The 25,407-nt window shown below is 43.1% G+C and overlaps 1 protein-coding gene across 2 annotated transcripts in view; it reads right to left on the bottom strand.

Annotated features, from left to right (window-relative positions):
- The window catches only part of EGFR (epidermal growth factor receptor), a 157,719-nt gene extending 142,681 nt beyond the window's left edge, over positions 1–15,038 (bottom strand). For both annotated transcript variants that reach the window (XM_071429765.1, XM_071429766.1), the window contains exon 1: positions 14,611–15,038. In XM_071429765.1, the coding sequence (XP_071285866.1) occupies positions 14,611–14,719 (109 nt within the window). In that variant the 5' untranslated portion in view covers positions 14,720–15,038. The remainder of the gene's footprint in view (positions 1–14,610) is intronic.
- Between the last annotated feature and the right edge of the window lie 10,369 nt (positions 15,039–25,407).

Raw genomic sequence — 25,407 nt, 5'->3', positions numbered from 1 at the left:
TTGTCACCTGTAAAACAAGACTCTTGAACCTGTACAAACTCTAGCCCTACACAGAGCTCAGCTGATTTCAAAGGGATTGTAGGCTTGAAATGATGCATCTGTCAAAGAGCTTGCTGAATTAGATCTATTGCTATTTATTTCCGTTAAGAACTTTTCTCAACTTCTGAACAAATTCATGATCTCCTTCCACTGTAGCACTCACCAAGTGTTAAGTTCCTACTCTCACTTTAGCTACATGCACTTTAAAAATCTGTCTAATGTACTTCTGTGAGCACTACATAGATGGGAGCTGCTTCAGCACCGGGTGGCATAGCAGTTGCTGTGGTAACACCATTTTTTTTTAATGATAAAGCAAGAGTGCCAGAGGCCTCTATATAATAAGAATTACATATTAACATATCATCTCAGGCCTATAGTAAATAGTTCTCAGGAACAGAGAGAGAGAGAGGTGTATGCTACATACACACGCTTCTTTGCAAGAGCTCCCATGTAAAAATTTTGGCTTCAACACATCCAGTGTGTGAGTGAAATGCCACTCAACTTGATAAAGCTCATTCCAGCAAGTTTAGAGATATCTCATTTTTGCTAATCCATGGCACCACCGCTTTGGCTGGCAGAAATCAATGCCTGAAGCCACAGCGCTTTACACAGCCTAAAGAATTCACCCATCATATTAATCACATCCAAAAATATATCTAGAAACAATCTTTTCAGAAAAGAAAATGGAAGGACAATTACCAGACTTACTTGCCTTACCCAGGCAAAAGACTCATTGCAAGTTATAACACTGATACCATAAAATCTTGGGATGTGATTATCATCTTACCTTCTGTTTTGGGAGAATTACTTTTTGGCATAGTGTTCATATAACACAGTGTGGTATTCCATATCAGTTTTTCCCTTTAAACTAGATGAGAAGAATTTTCTTAGGCAAATAAAGTAATAAAAAACCCTGAACCTGCAGTGGCAGGCAAAATATCCACAGACTTCAAAGGGATATAATGCCTACGGTTTGCTGGATTGAGCCTGAAGAGAAAATGCTGCAGTGTTACTGTAACTGAGAAGCAAGAGTTCCAGATTTTCTTCTCTCTCCTCCAGCTCTCCAAAATTTTACCTTTTCCATAAGCTTCCATGTATGTAGCTACAATGCTTTTTTTCAAAGTTGCACATTCTGAAGCTGAGGAGCCAAATCATTTTGAGCCCCTCCTTGAAATCCACTTTACCCCCCCCTGTCAAGTACATCAGAAAGGTGGAGATATAGCAAGCAAGTTTATCAAAGGGCCATTCAAGATCATTAACTTAAGAATTATATTTTTCTGGGGAAAAGCACTCCTGAAGCTGTATAGATGGAAACCGGAGAATATATTCCCCCAAGGTACTTTCCTACCTCTACCATCACCCCCTAAAGAAAATAAAGTAAATAAATATGGGCAAGCAGTAACTCTAGGAGGACAGAACTTGTGTCTATTTAGCACATTTCTGTTCCCCTCCTTCCCAGAGTATAAAAACGAAACTCCACCTACAGGCAGGTAAACCAGCTCTTTCTTTCTATCCCATGCTGCAGAGGTGGAAAGTCCATGCTCAACTCTTCATTAAGCTTTATATTAGCAGTGCTTATGCATTGGATATGTGGAATATCACCAACAAAGTATCAGAGCTGGAGCAATTCACTGCTTGACTAAACTAATGACATATTTTCCTGCTGTCCTCACTGCATTATCAGTGCAGTATTAACAGTGATGTTGCTTAATGCACTGTTAAATACTGTGTGCTATTTATTTTCTTGCAAAAGAACTTCCTTCTCTTCCCACTTTGGATTAAAGCCCATTTTGCATCACACTATGGCCAATAATTTATCTAACCAATCATGTGGAAGGGATGAGGGGACTAAAAATGAGGTAAGGAAAGCAGTAGCTGTGAAAACAGTTTGAAAGAGACCATACATTGACACAGCTTGTAAGTTATAGCCAAAATTTAAGCGCTTCTTTTTTTTAAATAGGGTATTAATGATTACAAAAGTAATTAAGCCTTTTTAAATGTTCACATTGTAATAATTGTAATGCCAAAAAATCCACAGTGAAAGCTAACAACAGAGTAGAAATATAGTAAACTTAAACTATTTCTGTATTTTCATACAAACCCTGCACTGACATTGCCTATTTCTCCTGACCTAGTGAGCAACTGGCAGAGGTAATGAAAAAGTGCCTGTTCTCTACACACAGAAACCTCAAATGTAAACCCACCTCAGCCCAAGCCAGGTAAGGGACTTCTGGGAAGCTACAGCAACAGTGGACCTGAGTCATTAATTTTTAGCTGACAGTATTTTCTATTATTTATTATTAGAGTTATTACATCTTCAGAGCGAAAACCTTATTTTATGAAATTACATAAACACGATGGTAGCAATTTATTGCAGGACCCTAAGATGTTCACTGACAATCTAACAATGGATGGAACTATTGTTGACAATTTTACAAAAGCTTTTATCAGAGTTTATGGGTCGTTAAGTCCAACAGTGTGATCACCAGTACGATATCATCTCTCTCAGTAGTACAGAGCTGGCCCATAACAATCCATTTTCTAATCTTCTCTATTATAATCAGTCTGTTTACTTAGAAGTCATATGTTTGCTATTTCTGAAATTATTTGAGTCTTTGGAACTGTATTTTAGTCCACAGATAGGATCCAATAGGTCCCATATTAAACAGGATAAAATAGCCCTTCTTTAAAATTCAAAAAATCAATTCAGATTTTCTCTTCATAAGTTGAAATACAAAACACAGACCTTAGCATACCTGTATTACATTGCATGATACAGGCAATACAATAAAAAAGGTAATATTTTTCCCCAGAAGATCAAAGGATTCAGTTCTTGACCTGAGTTTGTCATTGACACCCTTCCATGCCCTATGCTAACAGGAATTAATTTGGCTGGTAGTAACTAAAGATTAGACAGAAAAGAAATAGAGAAGGTGTTAATTAGCTATTTTTACTCTTAATTCACTGAATAGCATGTGCTCATTGATGCAAACCAGACTGCTGCTGTTCGAATCAAGATGACCCTCATTTAGAAAAAGGGTCTGTTCTTCCTTTTTTGCACATGCTAAGTCCTTCATGTGTCAGCAAGAATTATCCACACATACTGATGGGAGCATCTTACACACCGCTGAACACAAACTTCCTTGGTCCTGGATTAGTTCATCTACCATAGACAACTGTGATAAACTGATGCTGCCTAGGGGATCTGCCTCATTAAGGAGGGAAAGAGAGAACAAGAGCAGATTTGAAATAATAAAATCATTAACAAGAGCACCTTGAAGAGCTTATTAGGTAGGAAACAGACTGACAATACCATTGTTTAACACTTAATTACTTTTTGAAGACCAGATGGAAACAGGAGAGCATTTCAGTGGTCATCCTTTCAAATTCAAAACAAAAAGATGAATATCAAACTGATCCATTAACTGGGCATGTATCCGAAAACAGATGTTTTAAGAAATAATGAGATCCTACCAGATAACTGAAGATGCTCAAGTTTCAACTTCACCTCATATTGCAGACTTCCTCACTGCAAGAGGTCAAATTAGGAGCTACAAATTACTTTTACACCAAATTAAAAATGCTGCAACTCAATTACTTATCCTCACAGGCAGGTGGAAGCTGAACACACAGCATAAATCTGTCCTACATGCTTTCCCTTCCAGATCTGCTGTGAAATACTTGTCCCTGCTCCTACTCTCAAAGACTGAACTTCTGCCATTAATTCTGGCGTAGTGATAATGGCATCAGTATCCACCCAGATGTTACAAACATGGCAATAAGGCAAAGTGTGGAGCTGATACCACCTTCCCAGGACTTTGCTCAGTCTGCTGCGCAGACACCAGCTCAGTTCTCATGTTGACCTTCCTCTGCTACACGAGTGAAACTTTGAATAGAAGCCTGTGCCGTGTCCCCAGCATGTTTGGGTACACAAGGACCAGATAGAAGGGGCTCTTTTCATTAGAAAGCCAAACACCAAATGGTCCATCTGTACAGGCAATCAGTGCCCTGCTGGTCATTGTGTCTCACTAAGGACACTCTCAGCATTCTGATGCCAGTCACAATCCAAATATGGAACCTGAGGTGGAAAAAACTCTCCTGCTGGGCATAATTCATCTTCTGTTCACATTACCACATTACCATTTCCATTAGGAAAGACCTGGGTCAGTACCTGAGGGAGGGGAGATGCGACTGGTTTTCTGGCAGCTTGGTTTTTAGGAGTGTTTTCAGAACCAGATTAAGGGAGAGAAGTCGAAGTCACACTTCCACCATTTCCCAACTCTCCTCAAATGCCAAGGGCCCCACGTCCTACCCGCTGCTCTGTGGTGCAAAACCCATGTTCATGCGGAAACCTAACAGCTCCAATTATGGTCTAGCTGTGACAAATCAGCTTCCAGAGTCAGGATTTTGCCAACTAACACTTCTGCTTCCAAAAATTTGGTTTGTTTTGTTCTGGTTTAATTGGTTTTTCACTTGGGGTTTTCTGTTTGTTTTTAATAGGAAAGAAAAAAAAAGGCATTTACTTGGTGCTGAACTAGTCTGAAGAGCAGCAAAATAAATTGAATCCTGTTCAAGAAGTGAGAATGTCAAAATTCCATTCATGAGAAATAGGTTGCAATAAAAATGGAGGAGAAAAACCACTTCACTCCTGTAACTTAGATTTTAATTTTTAAGGGCCTTTGCTATTCAGCAGTTTCCAAAACATCATGCCCACCAGTCACTCAGACTTGAGGATATCTCCTCCCACATTTTTGTGGGGGAAGATTTCCTTGTATTCACGTGCCCAGTAGATGATCTCTGCACCTTCAGATTTAACACATGAGAAACAAATTTGTCAAACTTTAGTCATATCAAACTTTAGCTCATACCACAGCTGTCCCTTCCCAATGATTAAAGGAAATGAGGAAGGCTTTATTTTTCTCCCAGCTTCTAAAGTTTGTGTAAAATTCACCACCAATGCCTTCATGTAACTTCCACTCTCAGAAGAAAAAGTGATCACATATGTAAAATGGTATTTTTATCTGGCACTGAAGATCTGTTATCTTCTTATTTTGAAATCTCTTTTATCAGTTTTGTATAAATCTGTAAATTGTGTTTATTGTACCTTTCATGCTATATTAACTGAAAAAGTTGGAAAGAAACATGATAGCAAAATTTTATCCTGAATAGAGCAGATGATCACTTGGCCAGTAGATCCCAGATCTTACCATATCCCACAGCTCCATATCATATTGCCTTTGATAGTCCAGGGCGTATTTTCTTAAATTAATATTGTTTTGTACGTGGCACAACAAGTATGACATAGCAGTAAAGTGACCATGCATTTTTTTAAATACTATTTTCACAACACCAAAACCACCTGGGATTTTTCAGTTCCATAACATAGCAACTTAAAATTAAAACAAAACTACAAAATAACAACATCAGGAAACAAAGGACAAGCAGACCTTTTCTTCCTTGTCTTCTACATTGAATTGCAATGCTCACATCCAAAGTCCAAATCCAAGAGCAGAAGTTGCAGGTGACCCATGAAGCACATCCCCTTGGAAACACCAGGCACAGCACATAATCCATGGAACAGGTCTGAAAAAGCAGTTTTCTGCACCTCTGGTTATGCACATCGCTGGGAGTTGATGGCCAAGTAGGACACCAAGGAAAGCTAAGACTGCAGTAACTGTAAATATTTGCAAAGCACCTGCTTGAGAATTGCCCACTACAATTACAGAAAATGGAGGTGGCCTTGGCCGGGTGACTTCTTTTTCCTGTTAAGAATCTGTTTGTAGAAAATTCACAAGAAAATAAAAGTGCAGAAGATACAGCACAATGCCACCTGTGCAAAACATATGTGCACCTCATTTTAATGTGAGCTCTGGTTAAGTGGCTTGTGTTGAAATGCTACCTAGCATTCCAAGTGTAAACCAGCTTAATCATATCTATTGAAAACCACATAATAAATAACATGAAATATGCAGCATGCCATCCTAATTGCAGAGGTTGTCTCACTTACTAGAAGTCATTTATTTATTCAAATTACTTGAGCTACATGATTCAATCTGAATCATGGGAACTAGTTACTGATTTGTGCAAACAGCCTCTTACTTCTTTGCTAAAGGCATTGTTGAAATAACTGACCCAACTGCTAAAACAAGCTTCTTCCTTGAACCCTGCCTCTTTCTTTAGTTTTACTTCCTGAGTGAACTTCAGAGAACATCACTGTTCTACAAAAACACTGTAAATTTAATTTAAAAAGTAATAATTCCAATGCAATGAATTAAGTAATGCAATGGGAAAACTGGTATTTTTAGGATGAAAAAATTACTTAGTAATAGGGAACTGCATATGCAGCCGTAACTTCACTTTGCAGAACTGAAGTACACAGCTCTCAAGAAGAAACATCCACTGCCTCAGATGTGATTCAAACTAAACTTTCAGAATTGCACATATGTCTCAGAGCTTAATGAGGGAGAGGGAGTGAATACATATCCATGAATACATGCCTCCTGACAGAAGAAGCTACAATTTTTTGGTTGGTTGGTTGGTTGGTTGGTTGGTTGGTTGGTTGGTTGGTTTTAGGGTTTTTTTTAAGTTAGGCCTTGCAAATGTGAGAACTGCCATCATAACTGTGCTGCAGCTACATAAAAAGCATAATTTAGGAAACAATACATCTGCTTACACCCAGCCTTGATCTGCAGCTACTGTCTCACAGTGCTGTTATTTCAGGAGGTGCTGGGGCTTCCCTGGGGCAGTGGAGCAAGGGGCCAGGCACGCTGAGCCCTACCACAGGCAGGGAGTGAGCATGCCTCAGCCGCCAGGAGCCAAGCCAGATGCATGCCACCACAGGTCACCTCATCCCAGGCTCCAGCCAGCCTCCATCAAGGGACATGTCCCCAGGGAAGGGCACACAGGAGGGCCTTCAGGAAAGGGAAGAAATGATGCTGCACACGAGACATTTTTTCAAAGGTTGTGAACAAGCCCCAAGTAGGATGTTGGTTACCTTCAACTCCAGACAGTGTTTATCATGGGCTTGGGCATGGGGTGAGAGGCCAAAATACTAGCAGACAACTTCATCAGTGGCCAGATGTATTGCCTCAGGCAAGCATTCAAAGTCTCTGTGGCTTCGAGCCCTTGAATCATGATAGGTAAAACAATACTTTTCCCTATCTAGGAAAAGCACTGTGCAAGCTCCCAGTGCCCCAGTGCCAAGACTGGCTGATTTCCAAGGCTTTCCTAATTATCTTTGTATTTATTGCAGAATCTGGTGATGGGAAGGCAGGGATTATGCCACCATGTCCTGATTACCAAACATACAAATGCCATTCCCACAAAGTGATAATTTTCTTCTTATAAAAGCCAGAGTTAAAATACTACTATCCTGTCATCAAGACAGCTGGTTTATATCCTCTTCTCCTTCCTTCCACCTCTTCCCCAGAAAACATCCTGTCTGGCATGGTCTCTACCAACTCATCCAACTCTACTGGTCTCTGCACCCAGGAAGGAGCCATCCACCCTGGCAGAGTAGCTCTGGCACCACTGCCTTTGCTGGCCCTGAATGCTTACTTACAGTTTTTCACACTGGGAGGGAGGGGGCTGGCAAATCCCCGACTTTTTCAGGAACTGGAGGATACTCCTGGCGAGGCTAGCCACCTTTCACACAGCACCTTTGCAAGCTAAAGCAACCAGAGAGAGGAAACTGCTAGACAAGAAGACTTTTAACCCACACAGAAGCGTTGCTGGCCCTTGGGGCATTGCTACTGCTCAGCAGTGTCACCCCATATGCCCAGAGCCCCAGCCCGCCTCCAGCAGGAGCCTGCAAGGTTCGGGCTCTTCCACTGGAGCTCAGCTATGCATGGTGAAGGTGACAAACATGTGGAGGCCAGGGAGGTAATGGACACCAAGCTTCTTTTAATTTAAACCTATTTGTTTATCCCTGCTTCACTATTTTTACGATTCCACCATTTCAATTTAAGAAAATAGAAAAAAGTGATCACAAGCGTTTTGGACTTCATTTATCTCTGTACTCACAGAGATCAGAGCAGAACTATTCATGTGTACACAAATGACAGTTTACCCCACTCCCAAAGCCTTAATTTTTGGAGCCAAGCTCAGCAAACATGCCTTGGCCAAAAAACTAAGTGGGAGGGAGGTATAAGAAAATCAAGTGGTATTCTGGTATTTTCAAAATAAACCTGCAAATTTTCATTTCAAACAACATTTCATTTTGCTTCTTACCCAACTTAAAAAGAAATAGTCTCAACTCAAATTGATCTTCCAGATTATATTAAAACAGGGCTTTTTTCTTGGTGTTTTGTTGCTGGTTTTTTTTTTTTTTCTCTTCATTTCACTAAAACAACCCCTGACATACTTGTTTCAGTATGGCTGGAAATTATTCTTTTTTTTCTAGGCATTTTTCCCCCTCTTCAACCACTGAAACAAACAAAAGCCACCCATGATTCAATGCACTCTACTAGTAGAACATGCATGTGAACACGTAGATATTTACTTTCATGTACGCAGATGTGCTGGGCAGAGGAAGGAACGCTGGCAGCAGGAGAATCCCTGCATCTGCCTTGCATGGATCTGTCAACAGGAAAAACACACTTTGCATTGAAGCTTCCAAGGGAAAGCTCACACATCCTTATGGGATACATAAGTCCAGTGTGTCTCTCTCCTAACTATGCCCTCTGTTTGTTAAAAAATTATTTTTAGAAGGTGCGGTGTGATGTAGTGTGGTAGCACTTGCACTTGTTAGCTCAATGGCCAACACACATGGCCACATCTTTTCACTTTGGTCATCAGAAACATTTCCTGCTCAAACACACAATCTCACAGGTAGGTTTCTCATGTTTCCTCCTTTGAACAACCCTTAATAACATTAAGCATGGAGAGCACAATACCCACATCTACACATTCCCCCCCCCCCCCCCCATAAGACAAACTAGAAAGTTGTGCTGTAGTTCCTAATAAATAACCACCTTGCTTCAGCAGAAATAGACATTTATTTTGGTCCAACTTCTCTGTACAGAGGAGTACATCTTTTTTTTCCACATTTCCTTTAAAAATGACTTCTTCTGCACATACTAATGCCAAATATTTTGTAACTATTTCTGATATTAAAAAAATGCACTATTACTCAATACTGTTAGGTCAGCAGAATTCAGCCATAAAAAAAGGAAGCATTACAATTCCGTTTGCCATAGTTGGAAGTCAAGAAGTAACGATCAGAATGCACTGAAACACACTGGGTCTCATACTGTACCTACTAATAGTGTTCCTGGAAGTTCCTGGAAGAAGGAGAAGGTCAAATCCATACGTACTTAACAGGATCAGTGTGTACTGTATTAAGTTGAACAAGGACTGTCAAAGTCCACACAAAACATTAAGCAGCGGATTTCCACACTGTGTACCATTAATGCCTGGAAAAACATAATTCACCTGAACACTTCCTACCAACACCTACACAATGCTGACAAACCCATAGTGCAGGCCCTCCATGTGCTCATGGATTTCACAAGCTCTCTGAAGCCAAGAGGTGTGAACAGCAGCAGTTCTCAGAAATGGAGGACTTCTGGTGGGTCACATCCAACACAGCTCTTGAACCACCCTCATCACCAGAGGTGTGTGGCATTGCAGAAGTTTTGTTTAAAGGGTGCATCCCAGCAGTGAGGGCCCCTCATTATAATTCCTATTCCTCTGCCATAGAGCTCAGCATCACACAGCTCCTGGCCATGGTCCCTAGCACAGGTGCTGGGTGAAGCACTGCTCAGGACCCAGAGAGGCAAGTTCTCCACTTAGAGCAAGATGTGTTGCTCAAGCTAACCTCGAGGCAAGTGCAAGACAGGCACCTATCCCTATCACCACAGACACTGCTGCTTGAGTGCTCATTGCAGGCTACACATCTCCCACAACTGCCACAAAGCAAATGCAGGAGTCAGAAAGTGAGAATGATCCTTCCAAATAACAGCTCTGCTGCATTTCCTAATAACTTTCTCTTCTGACAAAGCCAGCCATTTCCCAGCCAAGCTGAATATGGTTCTTGTGCCAGATGAGCCCAGACTGACAGAAGTTCATTTTCCACTAATAAGTAAATTTCCAAGGAGAGCAGTACAGCAGAACAGGGGTCTGAGAAATTATAAACACAATTAGAAGATGCCTAATGCAATTCACACAATTCCAAAATGGCAATTATTCTATCTAGCAACTAATCCTTTTACAGAATTTGACAAGTATAGATTTATAAAGGTTTGTCAGCCAGGTCACCCCAGGAAGTGTTCCTAATATAGAACAGCCAGAAGATGTTTTTGTGAGTACAGCCTGTTCTGACTCCCTCAAATAAAAGTTCTGCAAGTCAAATTTTTGTTACACAAACCGTTTTGCAATACAGATCCAAGTCTAACATGATATTTAACACAAGTTCTCATACCTGTAAATGCTGGTGCTTATAACATAACATGCTGACACCAGTTTTGAGTGTCAGTTCTTTCTGGGATAATCCACTCACATACACGGTGTAACTGTACTCTCTGATGCACACATACTACTGAAACCTGGACTAGAGCAAGAGTTTGTAGCAACATCAACAGTTTCTATGCAAAACCATTCCATGAAGGTACTGTCATCCTCCCAAAAATGAAGTAAACCTTCCACTAGGCTTGTTTCCGAAGAGCTATTAAGCAAAGGCAGTTTGTGCTCAAGGAAGATAAGGACACTTTCTGAAGGAACTGGTTTGGCTAGTCAGCTATCTTGCTGCTAAAGCTAGCATATCCCAGCGATTTCAGTGATACATGGATACCTAAATGCAAAAGTCAGCCCTGAGGACCATAATGGCATTGTGCGACACTCCCCAAAAGTCTCTCTTTATAAATTAACAAATAAATTACAACGGACTAGACTGATTGTAAAGTCTCCAGGGCATTGATCTTGATTTCCTATTTATCTGCAAATCTCTTAATATACTCTTGATGCAAGAAATAACACAAGTATTTAGCAGCACTTCAGCATGTAGTCAGCTCACCATACACACACTCTTTGTTGAGAGGCCAATCTCCCTTGTAAAATTTTGCACATAGTCACTATATTTTGCAGATTGACTGAATTAAGGAGATGACTTACTAGCATTTTACCTTCCCTTCACTGCTCTTAATGATGAGTTTTGGGTTTTGTCTTCCACTGAGGCACTGGAGTAAAAGCAGCTCTACATTCAACACTATGTATTTATTTCTATTATCTCACCAAATTGGGCCGTATCAGTATGTAAGTTTCCATTTCTCTAACTGTATTTACCATCATGACTGCACAGATTGATTTTAGTTTACAAATCCAAAAATGTTTGGTCATTTACCAAGGAAATAGAAAATAATAAATGGTTGTATAGACAAGACCTCACATAATAAATACCTACACAAACATACTACCAGCTCCTGTCCACATAGAAAATTCCACTTGTGTCAGTGGTAATACAAACACAGAAATGAGAGAACAGTGTACCAGTTCTCCTGGGACTTTAACAGGAGTATGAGGCATCCTTCACCTGGTACCAGGTAGACAGAGAACACTGCTGACTACTCAGCCACCCTGTGGATGTGTGGGCAGCCTCCTGCTCCTGGGAGGCCCCCATAGCAGGCACAACTCACAGGCTCCTGCCAGATCTCTGCTCCACAGAGCAGCAGCCAGGTTACACTGGAGTGCATCTAAAAAAGCACTGGATGCTTGCACGTAACTGGATCAAGCTCTGCACAATCCACAAAGACTCGTCTACTTGTAGGCATCTGTCACAAGTGAGTGTGGAATAATACACAGTGCAGAAACTACAAGACAATACTCAATATAAGTACACACAAGGCCACATGTAAACACTGCACCGGATATCAGACAAAAGTCTTTTACTTCACATGGACATGAACACTTGGATACCCTTAAAGAACTCAGAACTCTTTGTGTAAGAGTCCAGGTACAGAAAGGTACCACAGCCCACTCTGGCAGCTCCCGAGCCGCCTGGCACGGCTGCGTGCACACTCCCAACACGGAGCAGCACACTCCCATCCCAGAACCGCTGCAGCTACAGATCAAAACTACAGATATAAAACCAATATATAGCAACTCAAAGCAATTTGCTGAACCGTAGCACTGTCACTGAGCACTGGCACACAAAAAGGACGCGGGTCAAATGCATCCGGAGTAAATGGTATGCCAGCTATCACAGTATTTATCTCAGGTACCACCAAGCAGGCCTCCAGGTAGATGATAGATTAGTGGAAATCTGGATTAGTTCGACTGTGCTTAATGTGGGCTAACATCAGAGCAGGTACATAGAGGTGGGTATTGATCCCTGTGATGAGAGTACTTCACTTTTGAGCAATGCCCTTTGGTTCTGGAATATGTTCAATTAAGCTTTTGTTTGTATCTTAATGATTATAGTGTTACAACAAAACCAATTTTCTCTCATCCATCTTCAAGAAAATTAATTCTACAGTTTTGGGAGAAGATACAATTGTATTTAAATTTCCATTCAGACATTATGTTGATAGGATTTTATAGGCTGATTCTGATGCTCTTCTAACAGCTGCCCATGCACCTTTTCTTTTTGAGACCACTCAATTTGGTAATAGAACAAATCAGGTTGAAGTTTTAAGAAGTGTCATTTCACATGTGATTTGAACTTGCAGAACTGTTGCATATATTTATTACAGCAAGTTTCCTTTCAGCATTTCTCTGAATTCTGATGCTAGGTCTTATCATTTGACCAAGGAGGCAGTCCCAAACATACACTGATCCTCTACTACCTGCTGGACCTGTTGCTTCAAATCAATAATGCACAATTCTCAGATGCTGCTTCATTTTGTGCCTCTGAGTAATTTTCTTGCTTATCTTCAAGTGTGGGGAGAAATGAATGAAACCCAATCAATTGATTAATGCTTTCTGAAGAAATCCTTCTGCCTCCACCTCTGCCACTGAGCCTCCAGCTCTTACCACAGGGACAGTTACTTGCTGACACAACATCCTGAGAATAACCTCCACTGGATTTATCACGTAGCCATTGATTATTTAGTAATCCTAAAAAAACTGGCAACCTCCTAAGCTTATGAGATGCAGAATTAAACCTTTTAAACAAGGTATTTCTCCTCACTCTTAAAATATTATACAGGGCATGTGTACCTGAGACTGCATCTCAAAAGACAGGCAGAGCAGATGGGAGGCACTTTACTTCTCATCACCTTCAAAGGGTGAGGAAAAAAAAAATAAATAAAAAGAAAACCAGGAAAGAAAAACTGCCCATGTAACATCAAGAACAGGTATGAACTTGATTTCTGGAACAAGAGAATCTTTCCGCTTTTTAAAGGTTGTGCAACTAGTTCTTTTGGATGGGGTGTTCCTCACTTTCAGGGCGGCTTTACAGTCCACAGTCACGAAAGACTCTAACTCAGTTGCTCTAAGCCATGCAATCAGCCCTTCTAGAAAGTAATAGTTCTCTTCTCCCGCTTTTTCTTTAAAAAGAATGAAAGGAAAAAGAAGTAAAACCAAACCACCCAAATGTGCATTTTTTCCTCTGGCTGGCAGATTTCCAAGATTAAGAGGACTGCTCTCCGGCTGGAACAGCAGCCGGGGCCTGCTCTCCAAACTCACAAAAGAGAACACCACACACAGAGAAAATGTGACGGGTCTGACGGGCCAGAAACGTCTTCTCACCCTCTGAGACAGCTTCTCCAATGAAGAAGGAAAGCCCAAGCCCCCGCGGCAGCCCCACGGCCCGGCCCCACAGCCAGCCCCGCCGCGCTGTTCCCACGCACCGCCGGGACGGGCGGGCAGCGCCGGGGCGGCAGCCTCGGGACGGGACGGGACGGGACGGGACGGGACGGGACGGGACGGCGGCTCCTTCGCGCCGGGTCGGGCAGGGAAAAATCGCTCCTCTTTCTGATAGCTGGGGAACCAGAACCCACACGAAGTTCCCCTTTTTTTCAGTCACCCCCTCCCCAGGTGTATACTTCTTTCTATTATTACTACGACTGTTTCTGAACAGGACAAGCGGAGGTGTGCGGGTCAGAGCGACAGCGGGTTACCGGAGCGGCGCTTACTCGGGAGCCCCGCGGCTTTTCCCCGCCGCCCCGGTGCAGGGGAGCCGAGAACGGCCGTGCTGGGCTGAGCCGGGAGTGCTCTCCGGGGAGCGACTGGGAAACGTGGGAAGGGGGGAAGAAGAAAAAAGAAACACTAAAGAAGAGAAGCACAACCGATGAGATGTGCCAAGGCTTATTCCCTTTTATTTCCTCCACCCCCACAAAAGAAAATAAGCCAAGAATCAGGAAGTCAGGGCTGCGTGATCGCTGCTATAAGTTTGGTTTTCTCCCCATTTCTCTTCTCTCTGTTTTTGGGGTGGGTTTTTTGTTTTGATTTGGTTGTTTGTTTTTGTGTTTTGTTTTTTTTTTTTCTTAGGGAAATGAGTAGTTGGGACTTTCCCTCCGCCTCTCCCCACGGGAGGCCGCGGCACGCAGCCGCCCGCAGCCCCGGCTCCCTGGTTCCCCGGTGCGCAGCCGGCAAAAGGCGGCGGGACCCCCGCACCCTCGCCCCCCGGCCCCCTACCTTTCTTTCCCTCCACGGCGAGGCAGAGAGCGAGGCGCCCCAGCAGCAGCAGCACCAGGACAGCGGCGCCGCGGGGCCCGGCGGCAGCGAGGGGGCTGCGGCCGCCCATGCTGCGGGACCGCCGCTCCCTCGGCGAGGTGCCTGGGGGTCGGACGGGACGGGCGCACGGGTGGTTCCGCGGAGCCGCTCCTGCTCCCCTCTGCTCCTCTCCCGCGGCAGCGATCAGCTCCGCTCCGGCGCTCTGCCCTGCGCGGCTCCGAGCAGCATGCTGGAGGGCGGCCGTCGAGGGCTGCGCGCACACGTGCGTGCCCCGCTGCGGGCGGGCTGCTGCCTTCCTCCTCCTCCTCCTCCTCCTCCCACCTCTGCTCCTCCTGCTGCAGGCGGCGGCGGGTGCACAAGGGCTTGCGGAGCGGCTGGAGCCGGCTGTGGGACGGGGTGCGCCCGGCTGCGCTCTCCACTCGGTCGCGGAGCGCAGGGGCTCCCTCTGGGGACGCCAAGGAGGAGGAGGATTGGGAGGGAGCAAGGAGGAGAGGGGAGGAGAAACCGGCAGCGCCGTCCCCGCCGAGGTGGAGAAGGGGCGGGCTCCCCACCTGTCCCGGACTATAGGATGAGAGGAGGTGGGAGCGGGGATGAGATAATTCAGTCGTTCCTCCTTGCTCGGGAGGGTGTGTGTGTGTGTGTGTGTATTTTTTCTACTTCCCGGCAGTTTCTGCCCGGCAGCTGCCCAAGGCATGAGCGTGCCTTTGCGGCACCGCTCGCAGAGAGGCGGCATGGCCCTAACGCAGCTCCTGCCCTCCCTCTGTGTGAGGGCCAGAGGCTCACAGCAGCGCGGGTGTCCCCGGGGGGTTGCAGCAGCAGCGCTGTCCCGGCCCGTTCCTCAGGGAGTGCTGTCCCGTCGCAGCACCAGGGAGAGGAGTGCGGGCCAGGGAGAGCCGAGGGGTTCCACTGGGGAGCAGGGAAGCCGCTCCGGAGGTTCGATCCATTCCCCAGTGGCGCATCGCCGGGCTCCGGCCTCCTTTCTGCCCCCCCGAAATCAGCGGAGCCCACTCGGCCTCTGCGAACAGTCCTGCTCTCCTTCTGGTCATTTTACGCTCAATACTTGTAAGGCCAAGTGTGTACGTGGAATGAAACAGCGCAGTTTTACTTTAGAGTATTTAGCGCACGGATAACAGGGTCCGTGTCTGCCCGTAGCGCTTCTGTTCCCCTGGCGCCAGCGCTGAGAAAGTGCTCCCTTGCTCCGCGTAGCGAGTTACTTAATAAACACAAAGTAACATAAGTGTTTCTGAGGTGCTCCAAGTACATCCACAGACATTAAGCGAAAGAGTACCTGTATGGTGCTGCTTTCCGTCAAGAGGAAAACCCAAGCTATTCAGGATTCATTAAAATATTCTTAGGTTTTTTTAACAGGCTGTTTCTCTGGAAAGTGGGAGGAATCACTGTCTTGTCACTCAGGTATGTAAATAGGATACAGACGTGCCACTTGTCTCTTGGTCTGGGGTTTCTCCGAGTAAATCATGATTCAACACTCAAACCTGCGGAACGCTGATGGCAATTTCTTCTTAAAGCTTTTCTGAGGGCTTAGGTTACACAGTCAATAGGATATAAGGACTTAAAACTGCTGTGATTAAGTGGGAACTCCAGAACGAAACCAATAATGACATGAGATTTGGGAAATTCCGTGCTAAATGTCTGTGTCTGTCACAGAGTACTGGAGCACAATAGATTGCAAAATAGCCACTGAGTGCACCTTGACTTTTCTCTGTTATGCATGTTTCTTTGAGGGATCCATCATCCTTCTCCTACCAGTCAAATTCCTCTGTAAGATCTTTTTTTTCCTGATAGTTTACCTAGCCGCTGTCCTAACTAGGCAAAGAAAACTACCATCCCATTCACACATCCTAGCACAAAGCCCGATGCCTGGCCACATGCCTTTAATCATTTATTAAGATGAGTTGCATTACAAGACGGCTTTCACATGCTGTAGCTGACATTCTGGTTCAATTATATTTTGTAAATAATGTGAAAGGTGTACTTTGAAGTAAACTCAGACATTAACAACATCCGAGGAACTCTATTCTTGTGATTGGTTTCATGGCTGTAACTGAGGGCAGAACCTGATCTTACAATACAATATTAGCACAAATTTGCTTCAAAGATTCTCACACAGTGCAACTTCATAAAGACTATGTGTATATGGTTAATTTTAAGTTTCATTTAGACAAATAGGAGGATCCTTAAAAGTGAAAGAGACCTAGGAAAAAGAGATCATTTTCTAGGGAGGGAAGATTTGCAAAGCACCCTCAGCACACACTAATGATTACAGCTTGCATTATGATAAAGGAAATGCAATTAAGACAACCAAGAAATGCACTTCAAATCAGTTCTGTAGGTAAATAATAAAAAAAAAAATGTGCCCCTAGACACACACACTGGGTATCAAGCTACCAATATAGAAGGTAATAGGGTTTTTAAAATCTAGAAAAAAGAAAGGATTCAAAGTGACAAATGAAAACCAAACTAAACATAGGGAAAAAAGAAAACATTTTTGCATGTTAATTCAGTGGAGAAACTGGTCCAAATCTTGTCCTAACATGCTGAAGAACAAATACTTGCTTTGCAGAATTTTTGTGATTCTACCTGATATACTGAGCAGAAACATTTCATACTTGCTTCACTCCCCCCCGCCAGTCATGTACTGCCCTGACATAAAAACACATAAATTCAAGTAAACTAAACACCTCCTTCATTGCTGACACGGTGAGCAAGGAGAGGACTAGGCAAATTGCCCTTTAAATTCTTTCCCACGTTGCAGTTCACCACTACAGGAGATCTCATCTGCTGCTGGCAGTGCAGTACTGCTGAAGGGGCTGCACAGCAAGCTGCTGTAAATTCTGTCCTCCCACCTTTGTGAGCACAAATGTGTTACTTTTGTGGCATTGTGCTCTGCTTGCCAAGGTCACGAGACACGTAAAGGAACTCTAAGACTGAAGTTTGAGAAGCTTACCACAGGCAGGAATTTCAGGCCTTTTTTACCCAACTGAGCAACTTCTGAAATGGTTTGAATTCAAATATGACATTTTCCCTAAACAGCTGGTCACATACCCAGTGCTGCTTTGCTTTTTTTCGCTCCTTCAAAGCGAACATCAATTTTACCAAGGGCGTGCAATATTCATGTTGCAAAATTTTATTACTTATTACTGGCTGCATGTGTGCATGGATCAAAGGTCATGGAACAAAGGCCAACCATTTGATCATCAATTTTGAAATTGATAGTTCATAATGAAAATACTAAACACAGCATCTATCTTCAGCTTTCTTTTGATTTGCTTGCTTTCTGGTATGTATATATATGTATGTATGTATCTTGTCTTCTGTATATTAAGCATAAACATGCTGACCTATGAAGTGAAGATCATGTAATCTGCTAGTTCTTCCACATGAACATACTTCTGAATTGCAAAATTTGACTCACCACCACTTGCCTGCACCACTGAGCTAGTTACTTTGCCACACATGGAGATAAGTAGCTGTAAGAGGGTAAATAACTTATTTCCCTATCAGTGGAAAAAGCAGGATTAATTCTCCTATCTCTTCCACATTCCCTCCAAACAAAACAGAGTTTCAAAATCCTCTCAAGATAAAAAAATCCCTTCTGCTGGATCCTTTCTTTACATTAAAAAAAAAATAGAAGTGTTGGTTTTTATTATCCACGAAGGGTCAGCATTTGCCCCTCAAAAAAATTTATCAGCAACCATTCCTCAGTGGTGATGCTGTTCTTCTCTGTGAGTTGTGAAAGTGGTTTTAAAGGGCAGGCCTTTTACTGGAAGAGAAGAAATGAAATAGAGATGAATTAGCGGAGTTTTACAATCCAGTTTGCTCAGATTTTGCATGCTGTTTGAGATTGTCAACATTGTATTTTGCATTGTAGTTTGTGTTCTATGACTGCTCACTCAGGTTTTAAAGCAAGGGCTGAGATAAAAATTCATAGAGCTTTATGGCACTTTGCATGTTGAAAATATTGCACACACATTAAGTAATTTATCTTTGCAAATCTCCTGTAAAGCAGGTTAGTAGCTATCATTTCCATTTTATAGATGTAAAATAATTTGCCTTGGGTGGAGCGTTAGTGGTAGAGCTAGGGTTATCACTCAAGAGCTCTATTTAAACCTTGGATCATGCTATTTCTAGAGAGTGTCCCTGATGAAAATGGATGGATTTTTACACAGATTATCTTTCTCTCTTTGCTTAACACTGTTCACAGAATCACAGAATATGCAGAGTTGGATGGAATGCATCAGGATCATCGAGTCCAACTCCTGGCTTTGCACAGGACAACCCAAGAGTCATACCATGGGCCTGAGAGCATTGTCCAACTATTTCTTGAACTCTGTCAAGCCCGGGGCTGTGACCACTTCCCTGGGGAGCCTATTTCAGTGCCCAACCTGCCCTGTGGGGGAAGAACCTTTTCCCAATATCTAACCCAAACCTTCCCTGACACAACTCCAAGCCAGTCCCTTAGGTCCTGTCTCTGGTCACCACTGGTCGCCACAGAGAAGATATCAGTCTCTGCCCCTTCTCTTCTGTTCATGAGGAGATTTTAGCTGCAATGAGGTCTCCCCTCAGTCTCCTCAAGGTTGGATAGAACAAGTGACCTCAGTTGCTCCTCGTATAGCTTCCCCTCACAACCTTTTACCATCTTTATTGCCCTCCTTTGGATGCTCTCTAATAACTGTATCTTTCTTACACTGTGGCACCCAAAACTGCTCCCAGCACTGCAGGTGAGGCCTCTCCAGTGCAGAACAGTACAGGACAATCCCCTCCCTTGCCCAGCTGTTGATGCTGTGCCTGATGCACCCCAGGACAGGCTTGGCCCTCCTGGCTGCCAGGGCACTGCTGGCTCACATTCCACTTGCCATTGATCAGGACCCTCAGGTGCCTCTCCATGGCACTGCTTCCAGCATCTCATTCACCAACCTGTCCATACATCCTGGGCTGCCCGATCCCAGATGAAGAATCCAGCAGTTTGTTTGGTTTTTTGTTTGTTTGTATAAAAGCACTTAAAAAGGATAACACCAACAAAACACATGAGTGTTGAAATTAAGCCTAATTATAATAAATTGCAAAGTCAATATTTCAACACATGACCAAGGTGTTATCTCAGGAGGGCTCCTACATGTTCTTTAATTTTTTTTATATCTGTATTACATTTATCTATCATCTTGGTCAACAAGTTCACTGTGGCATTTTTCAGCAAAATTCTCTTAAATCAGGAACAGACTTTTAAAATTATTTAAGCTCTCTTAGGGATTCACAGCACTAGCATGAAGATTAATGAAAGTAGGCAACAAAAAAAAACAGTTTAAAAAGAAAACTTGTATGGCTGTAGTGGTTTTTAGTACCCAAAGATTAATTTTACCCATTGCATGGGGGAAAGTGTGAGCCATCTATTTTCTGAATTATGGCTCCTCTTTGGAAAGATCCCCAGGTTTTGTCCACTATAAAACAGGGAAAAATGTTTTGTGCATTTTGATAAACATCTAATGTAATTACAAGAGAAAAAAATGTATGGCAAATTCTTTCAGTATTGAAGATAAACACAGCAATTTATAAGATAAACTGAACAAGGTTATCAGGGTTTCATAGGAATAACCACACTGCATTGACAAAAGTATTCTGATTTACTCACTATATAGTTGTTCTTTCTCCTCTAGCAAAATCTCTGCTGAACTCCTGAGAAATGTGGCACCTCCATTGCCATCTAGGAGATAATTTCAAAGGGTAGAATGCATTTCCTGCTTAAGAGCATCTGTCAGTAACTTCACATAGAGGCTACTGAGGTTTTTCACAAACTTTAACAAGTACCAAAACTAGGCATTTCTTACCTCAGTAAGTTTTGCAGTCTGTGAGGGTAAGGACATAAGGACTGATACCATGATGGAATGAGGTATATTATGTACAAAATCTTTGTTACTAAACAGCACAAGTTTCCTACATAAAAACAAGCTCCTGCCTTAATTCTTTACTTTGTTGAGGTGACTTATACCTGGATATTAGTATGATACATATACTCTTTCATTCAACCAGGAATCATACAGCTCTGTATGATTGCAGCAAATACAGTTTGAGCATGATGTCAATTAATGAGATGTCAGTGGAAGCAGAGCTAACACAGAATCACAGAATGGGTCAGATTGGAAGGGACCACAGCAGGTCACTCGGTCCAGCCTCTCTGCTCAAGCAGGGTCCTCCTAGAGCAAATGGCACAGTATTGCATCCAGATTGTTCTTGAATAATTCCAGTGAGGGAGACTCCACCACCTCTCTGAGCAATGTGTTGTGGGCAATCTGCTTGGTCATCTGCACAGTAAAGAACTTCTTCTTCCTCATACGCAGATGGAGTTTCCTGTGCATCAGTTTCTGCCCATTGCCTCTTGTCCTATTGCTGGGCACCACTGAGAAGAGCCTGGATCCATCCTCTTGACACCCTCCCTTCAGACATGTACATGCATTCATAAGGTCTCCTCTCATGGGCAGCATGGTTCACGGGCAGCTTGCTGTTCACCAGGATCCCCAGGGCCTTCTCCACAGAGCTTCTTTCCAGCAGGTCAACCCCCAGCCTGTGCCTGGTGCATGGTGACACTATCAGAGCACACTGTAGAGTTATTCAGGATGGGTGAGTAGGAATGCTAGGTGTCTGATTATGAACACTAATACTGCTAATTGCATTACTCTCACTGTCTGTTCTGCACTTTATGCCCTTGCTCACCTAATTCCTGACTCACTGCACAGCCTGTCACAGCCCATGTATGTCCACAGTGACAAAGAGATGGGGACAACAAGGCATAAGCCCATGCCATGAACTTTAACTCAGGAAGAGTAAAAGTGCCAAGAAGCCAAGCTCGGGTGGGGTGGTTGGCTTGGGTTGGTTGTGTTTATCCTGCACCTTCCCTTTCCCCTTCCTCTGCACCTTACCCCTTCCCTTCCCTTCCCTTCCCTTCCCTTCCCTTCCCTTCCCTTCCCTTCCCTTCCCTTCCCTTCCCTTCCCTTCCCTTCCCTTCCCTTCCCTTCCCTTCCCTTCCCCCACACCAAGTTCAATGCCACATGCAAATACTGCAAGTGGTTGCCCAAAATACTGTCTCCTTAGATGTTTGTAGGGCTGAGGAATCTATGTCACAGAGAGAGTGAGGCAAGCTGGTAGCCCTGAGTAAACACACAAAGAATGTGAGTTGCATCAAGGGTGTGGCTCATGGGGGTTTCTTCAGATTCAGCCATCTCCTGCCTTTGCATCCAAAGCGGACAAAGATAGGAATGATAAGGCATTGCAACACTGTGATTCTTCTGAAAAACTACGGCAACCAGTCCTTATATAGGGTAGCAAATATAAAATAAGTCGGGTTTCCTTTATATCCACTCCTTGTTTTGCACAATGGAGGTGTCTCTAACCTTAGCTGACTTTTCTACATGAATTCCTATATGTTACCCAAATTAAAGCAAAGATAGACAGAGGCTGATTAGACAAGTAACTGTACAGGGCCATTCTCCTGTATAAAATGAATTGTCACAGAGTAGATTATATCCATCAAAATGTTGAAGTCTCTCAGCCTACAGACTGATGTGGTTGCATCCTATGAGGAGCACTCCTTGTCCTCTGCTGCCTCCTGAACTGGAAGAGTATGTGGAAGAGTACTAGCCATTCTAGCCTAGGACTGTTTGTATAAATGAATAATGCAGATGATCTAGTACAATTTGCAGGGAACACTCCCTGCACAATTGACCAACACGAACATGGTCATAGCTATTTCCCAACATTTTACAGTCAGCAGTTCTGGTCCTTACTCATCCCAGTGCACACAGATTCAATTACTAAAGTATCTGAGTAGGTAAATTTTTCTTTCTAGCCAAAAAAAGCAGAGATGATCATCAGTTCTTCTCTCCCAGCCCTGTTAGTAAGAACCCTAATGTTTATAGACACTTCCTTGCTTCTTCCTTCTCTGTGATCCCAGAAATATGCCACTGAAATAATTACCTTGCATGTTTTCTACAGGGAAACTAAGCCCAATAGCAAAGCTGTCACTGAAGAGAAAGGGTAAAGCATTTATGTGTCATGTGCTTTGAGATTTTGTTCCCCAAGGGTTTTAACCACAGAGTAGATGATCATTTTTATTTAAAGCAAAACGAGTCATAATGCTTCATGAAAAATTCTATCATGTTTTATTCAGCACTGCATATCTAAATAATAAAGACATGTAGCAAAGTCTGGTCAATTCAATCTGATGAATGTAACCTAGATCCCAGAGATATTGCAACTGCACTCAAACAAATTCCATAGGACATGGACAGGTAATCAGCTGATCTTTTTGTCATAGCTTTAACTTTCAAAATCTTTCTCAGGTAAAAGTTTTCTGCAGCATGTTGGAGTCTGTCAACAAATGTGACTGAGCAGAGGACCATCTTCTGGAAATCAGAGATGTCACAAAGTGCCTGAATTTCCAACAAAGGCATCTTTCTTTTCTAATGAGGAGGCGGCAATGTAAATGCCCCTGAGGAAGGCCTTAGGACAGTTTGACCAACATAGCAAGGTACAATATTGAAGACTGAGATTTGGGTAAATGACTTGGTGATGGAAGATTGGATTTGTGAAGTAAAACAGCTCCAACATAAGCCCTGTCATCGTCACTGCATGTGTTTCTGGGCTTTTCAGTTCAGACAGCCTCTTGTGATCCTGTAGACTGAATATCCACTACTCATTGGAGTATGCTACATATGCCTCTGGAGCACATCTTTCAGCTTAGCTATTTTTGGAAGAAACACAGGTTTTGCACCCAAAGCCCATGGCATGAGGAGGATCAGCCTCAGAAGCACACTCCAGATCCATACCAAAATGCTTTTACAAATGCTTTCCCACAATCTGCAGTTTCCAGAAAAAAAAAGAGAAGCAATAAAATATTTTAGTTCCTACAGAAGTAAGAATTTTAATCTTTAGAAGGTAAGACAAGACCTAGAACTTCAGTCTTCGAGGTTTCCAAACTGGGCTGACCCCAAACCCAGAATATAAACAGACCCAGTCTTTTATGGGTTACCTAGAAAACCACTTGATATGAAAATGGCAATGGGTTGAGAATGCCAAGCACTTCCCATTACCCAGTGATGCTGCAAGGTAAACAACAAACACAGGGCATGTAATGAAAAGAACAGGCTAAAAGCAGCCAGGCAGCTCTTCAGGGAGCCATTACAGTGGCACACTTCAGCAGGCAGGCAGGGTGGGAACCAGGGCTGGCCACTGCATCCACAGAAATAAGGTGCTGCAACTCAGGATGAAGTTAGTTAGTCCACAAAGCAGATAATCAAGAGCTGACATCCCATTTTAGGTGCTGACTAAACAAAAGGGTTGTGGGGGGCCACCTGAATGATCTGAGCTTTTTCTTCCATCCTATTTATAGCATGGTCCCCAACACACCTCAGGATATCTATTTGATCTCAGCTCTCTGGTATTTACTTCTTGAGCTCCCAACGGCTTTGATGGCAGTACTCCCTTTCTGTTCAGACAGATGAGCAATTCTTTGGGCATTTGAGTAAACCTTCCAGAGGTAATTAAGATATGGCTGTCTCTGTAGCTTCCTCTTCTCCAAACTCAGAGTCAGTCCTTAAAATCCTCATATGACTTGACAGCCAGAGGATGTGAACCTATAATCAATTCCGTGTGCACTCCCACTTCCATCAGACCCCCAGCTACCAGTGTGGGATATCCTGCACTGCTGGCAAGAACACAATATCCTGGTGTAATAGAAAGCATACCGTAAAAGAGCCCAGGGATATATGAGGATAAAGAGACCTGCCTCCTGCCAATTTTTTTTTTTCTGAAACAGTTTAGATTGGATAGGCTGCTTCACATTCTCCATCATCCCATCTTCATAAGCAGCTCCCCAAACTTACAAGCTCCTCATCATTTGATTTCATGCATTGCTTCCTTTCCCAGCCACTTCTGCAGAACAGAAGAGACCCAATTCATTTACAAAATGAGACCCAGTGCAAGAGCATTAACTTTTCCAGACCTGCTTCCTTCCTGACCTCACTGCTTATTTGACTGTAAAACCACTGATGCTGCAGTTTTCAGAGAGACGAGCGTGGACCACAATTTCCACACTTGCCTCTTTGAAAGGGGAGTGGGAAAGTGACTTCAGCATAAATACATGCAATTTGATACTTTAAATATATTTTAAACCAGCTCCTTTTCCTTTAAGCCTTATTTCCTCTGAAGAAAGGAATTTATCACCAATGACTCAAGCTTCCTCAAGGTTTTATCAATTTAAACCTCAATAATGTTCTTCCTTCATGGGTTCATGCTACATTGCCTAGCCCTTGTTTATCCAGGTAGCACTTGCTCATGCAAAGCAATACTTTGGCTTTTCTGGTTTAGTTGTGTGGCTGCTTTTTCATTGTCTGCCTTGCCCAATCTATTAATTTGAGATGAGGGTCTTGTGGAAATTAATAAGTCTGCAAATGGATGAGCTGTTTAAAAAGTTACCTGTTTTCTACATTGCAGAATACAGAATTGCAGAATACAGAAATACTTCTCCTACATGAAGCAGGCAACAAATGCCTGGAGCTCCCAGCAGTGGAACTATTGGAGACCGTTCTTCTACAAATGATTTTGCTTTCTCCCTTTGTTGCCTGTCATCTGCCGTACACTCCTGTGCCCTCCAGCACCAGCAGGATTAGAGGCTGCTGGTATGGAGATGTATCCATGGAAATTGGTCACATGGGCTGAGGTGATACAACAGCTTCAGCATCTCCTCTT

Source organism: Agelaius tricolor, unplaced genomic scaffold (genome assembly GCF_023055355.1).
Source record: "Agelaius tricolor isolate 1412-34295 unplaced genomic scaffold, bAgeTri1.0.p SCAF_6, whole genome shotgun sequence".
Classification (NCBI taxonomy): Eukaryota; Metazoa; Chordata; class Aves; order Passeriformes; family Icteridae; genus Agelaius; species Agelaius tricolor.
This window is presented reverse-complemented; position numbering and strand designations above follow the sequence as displayed.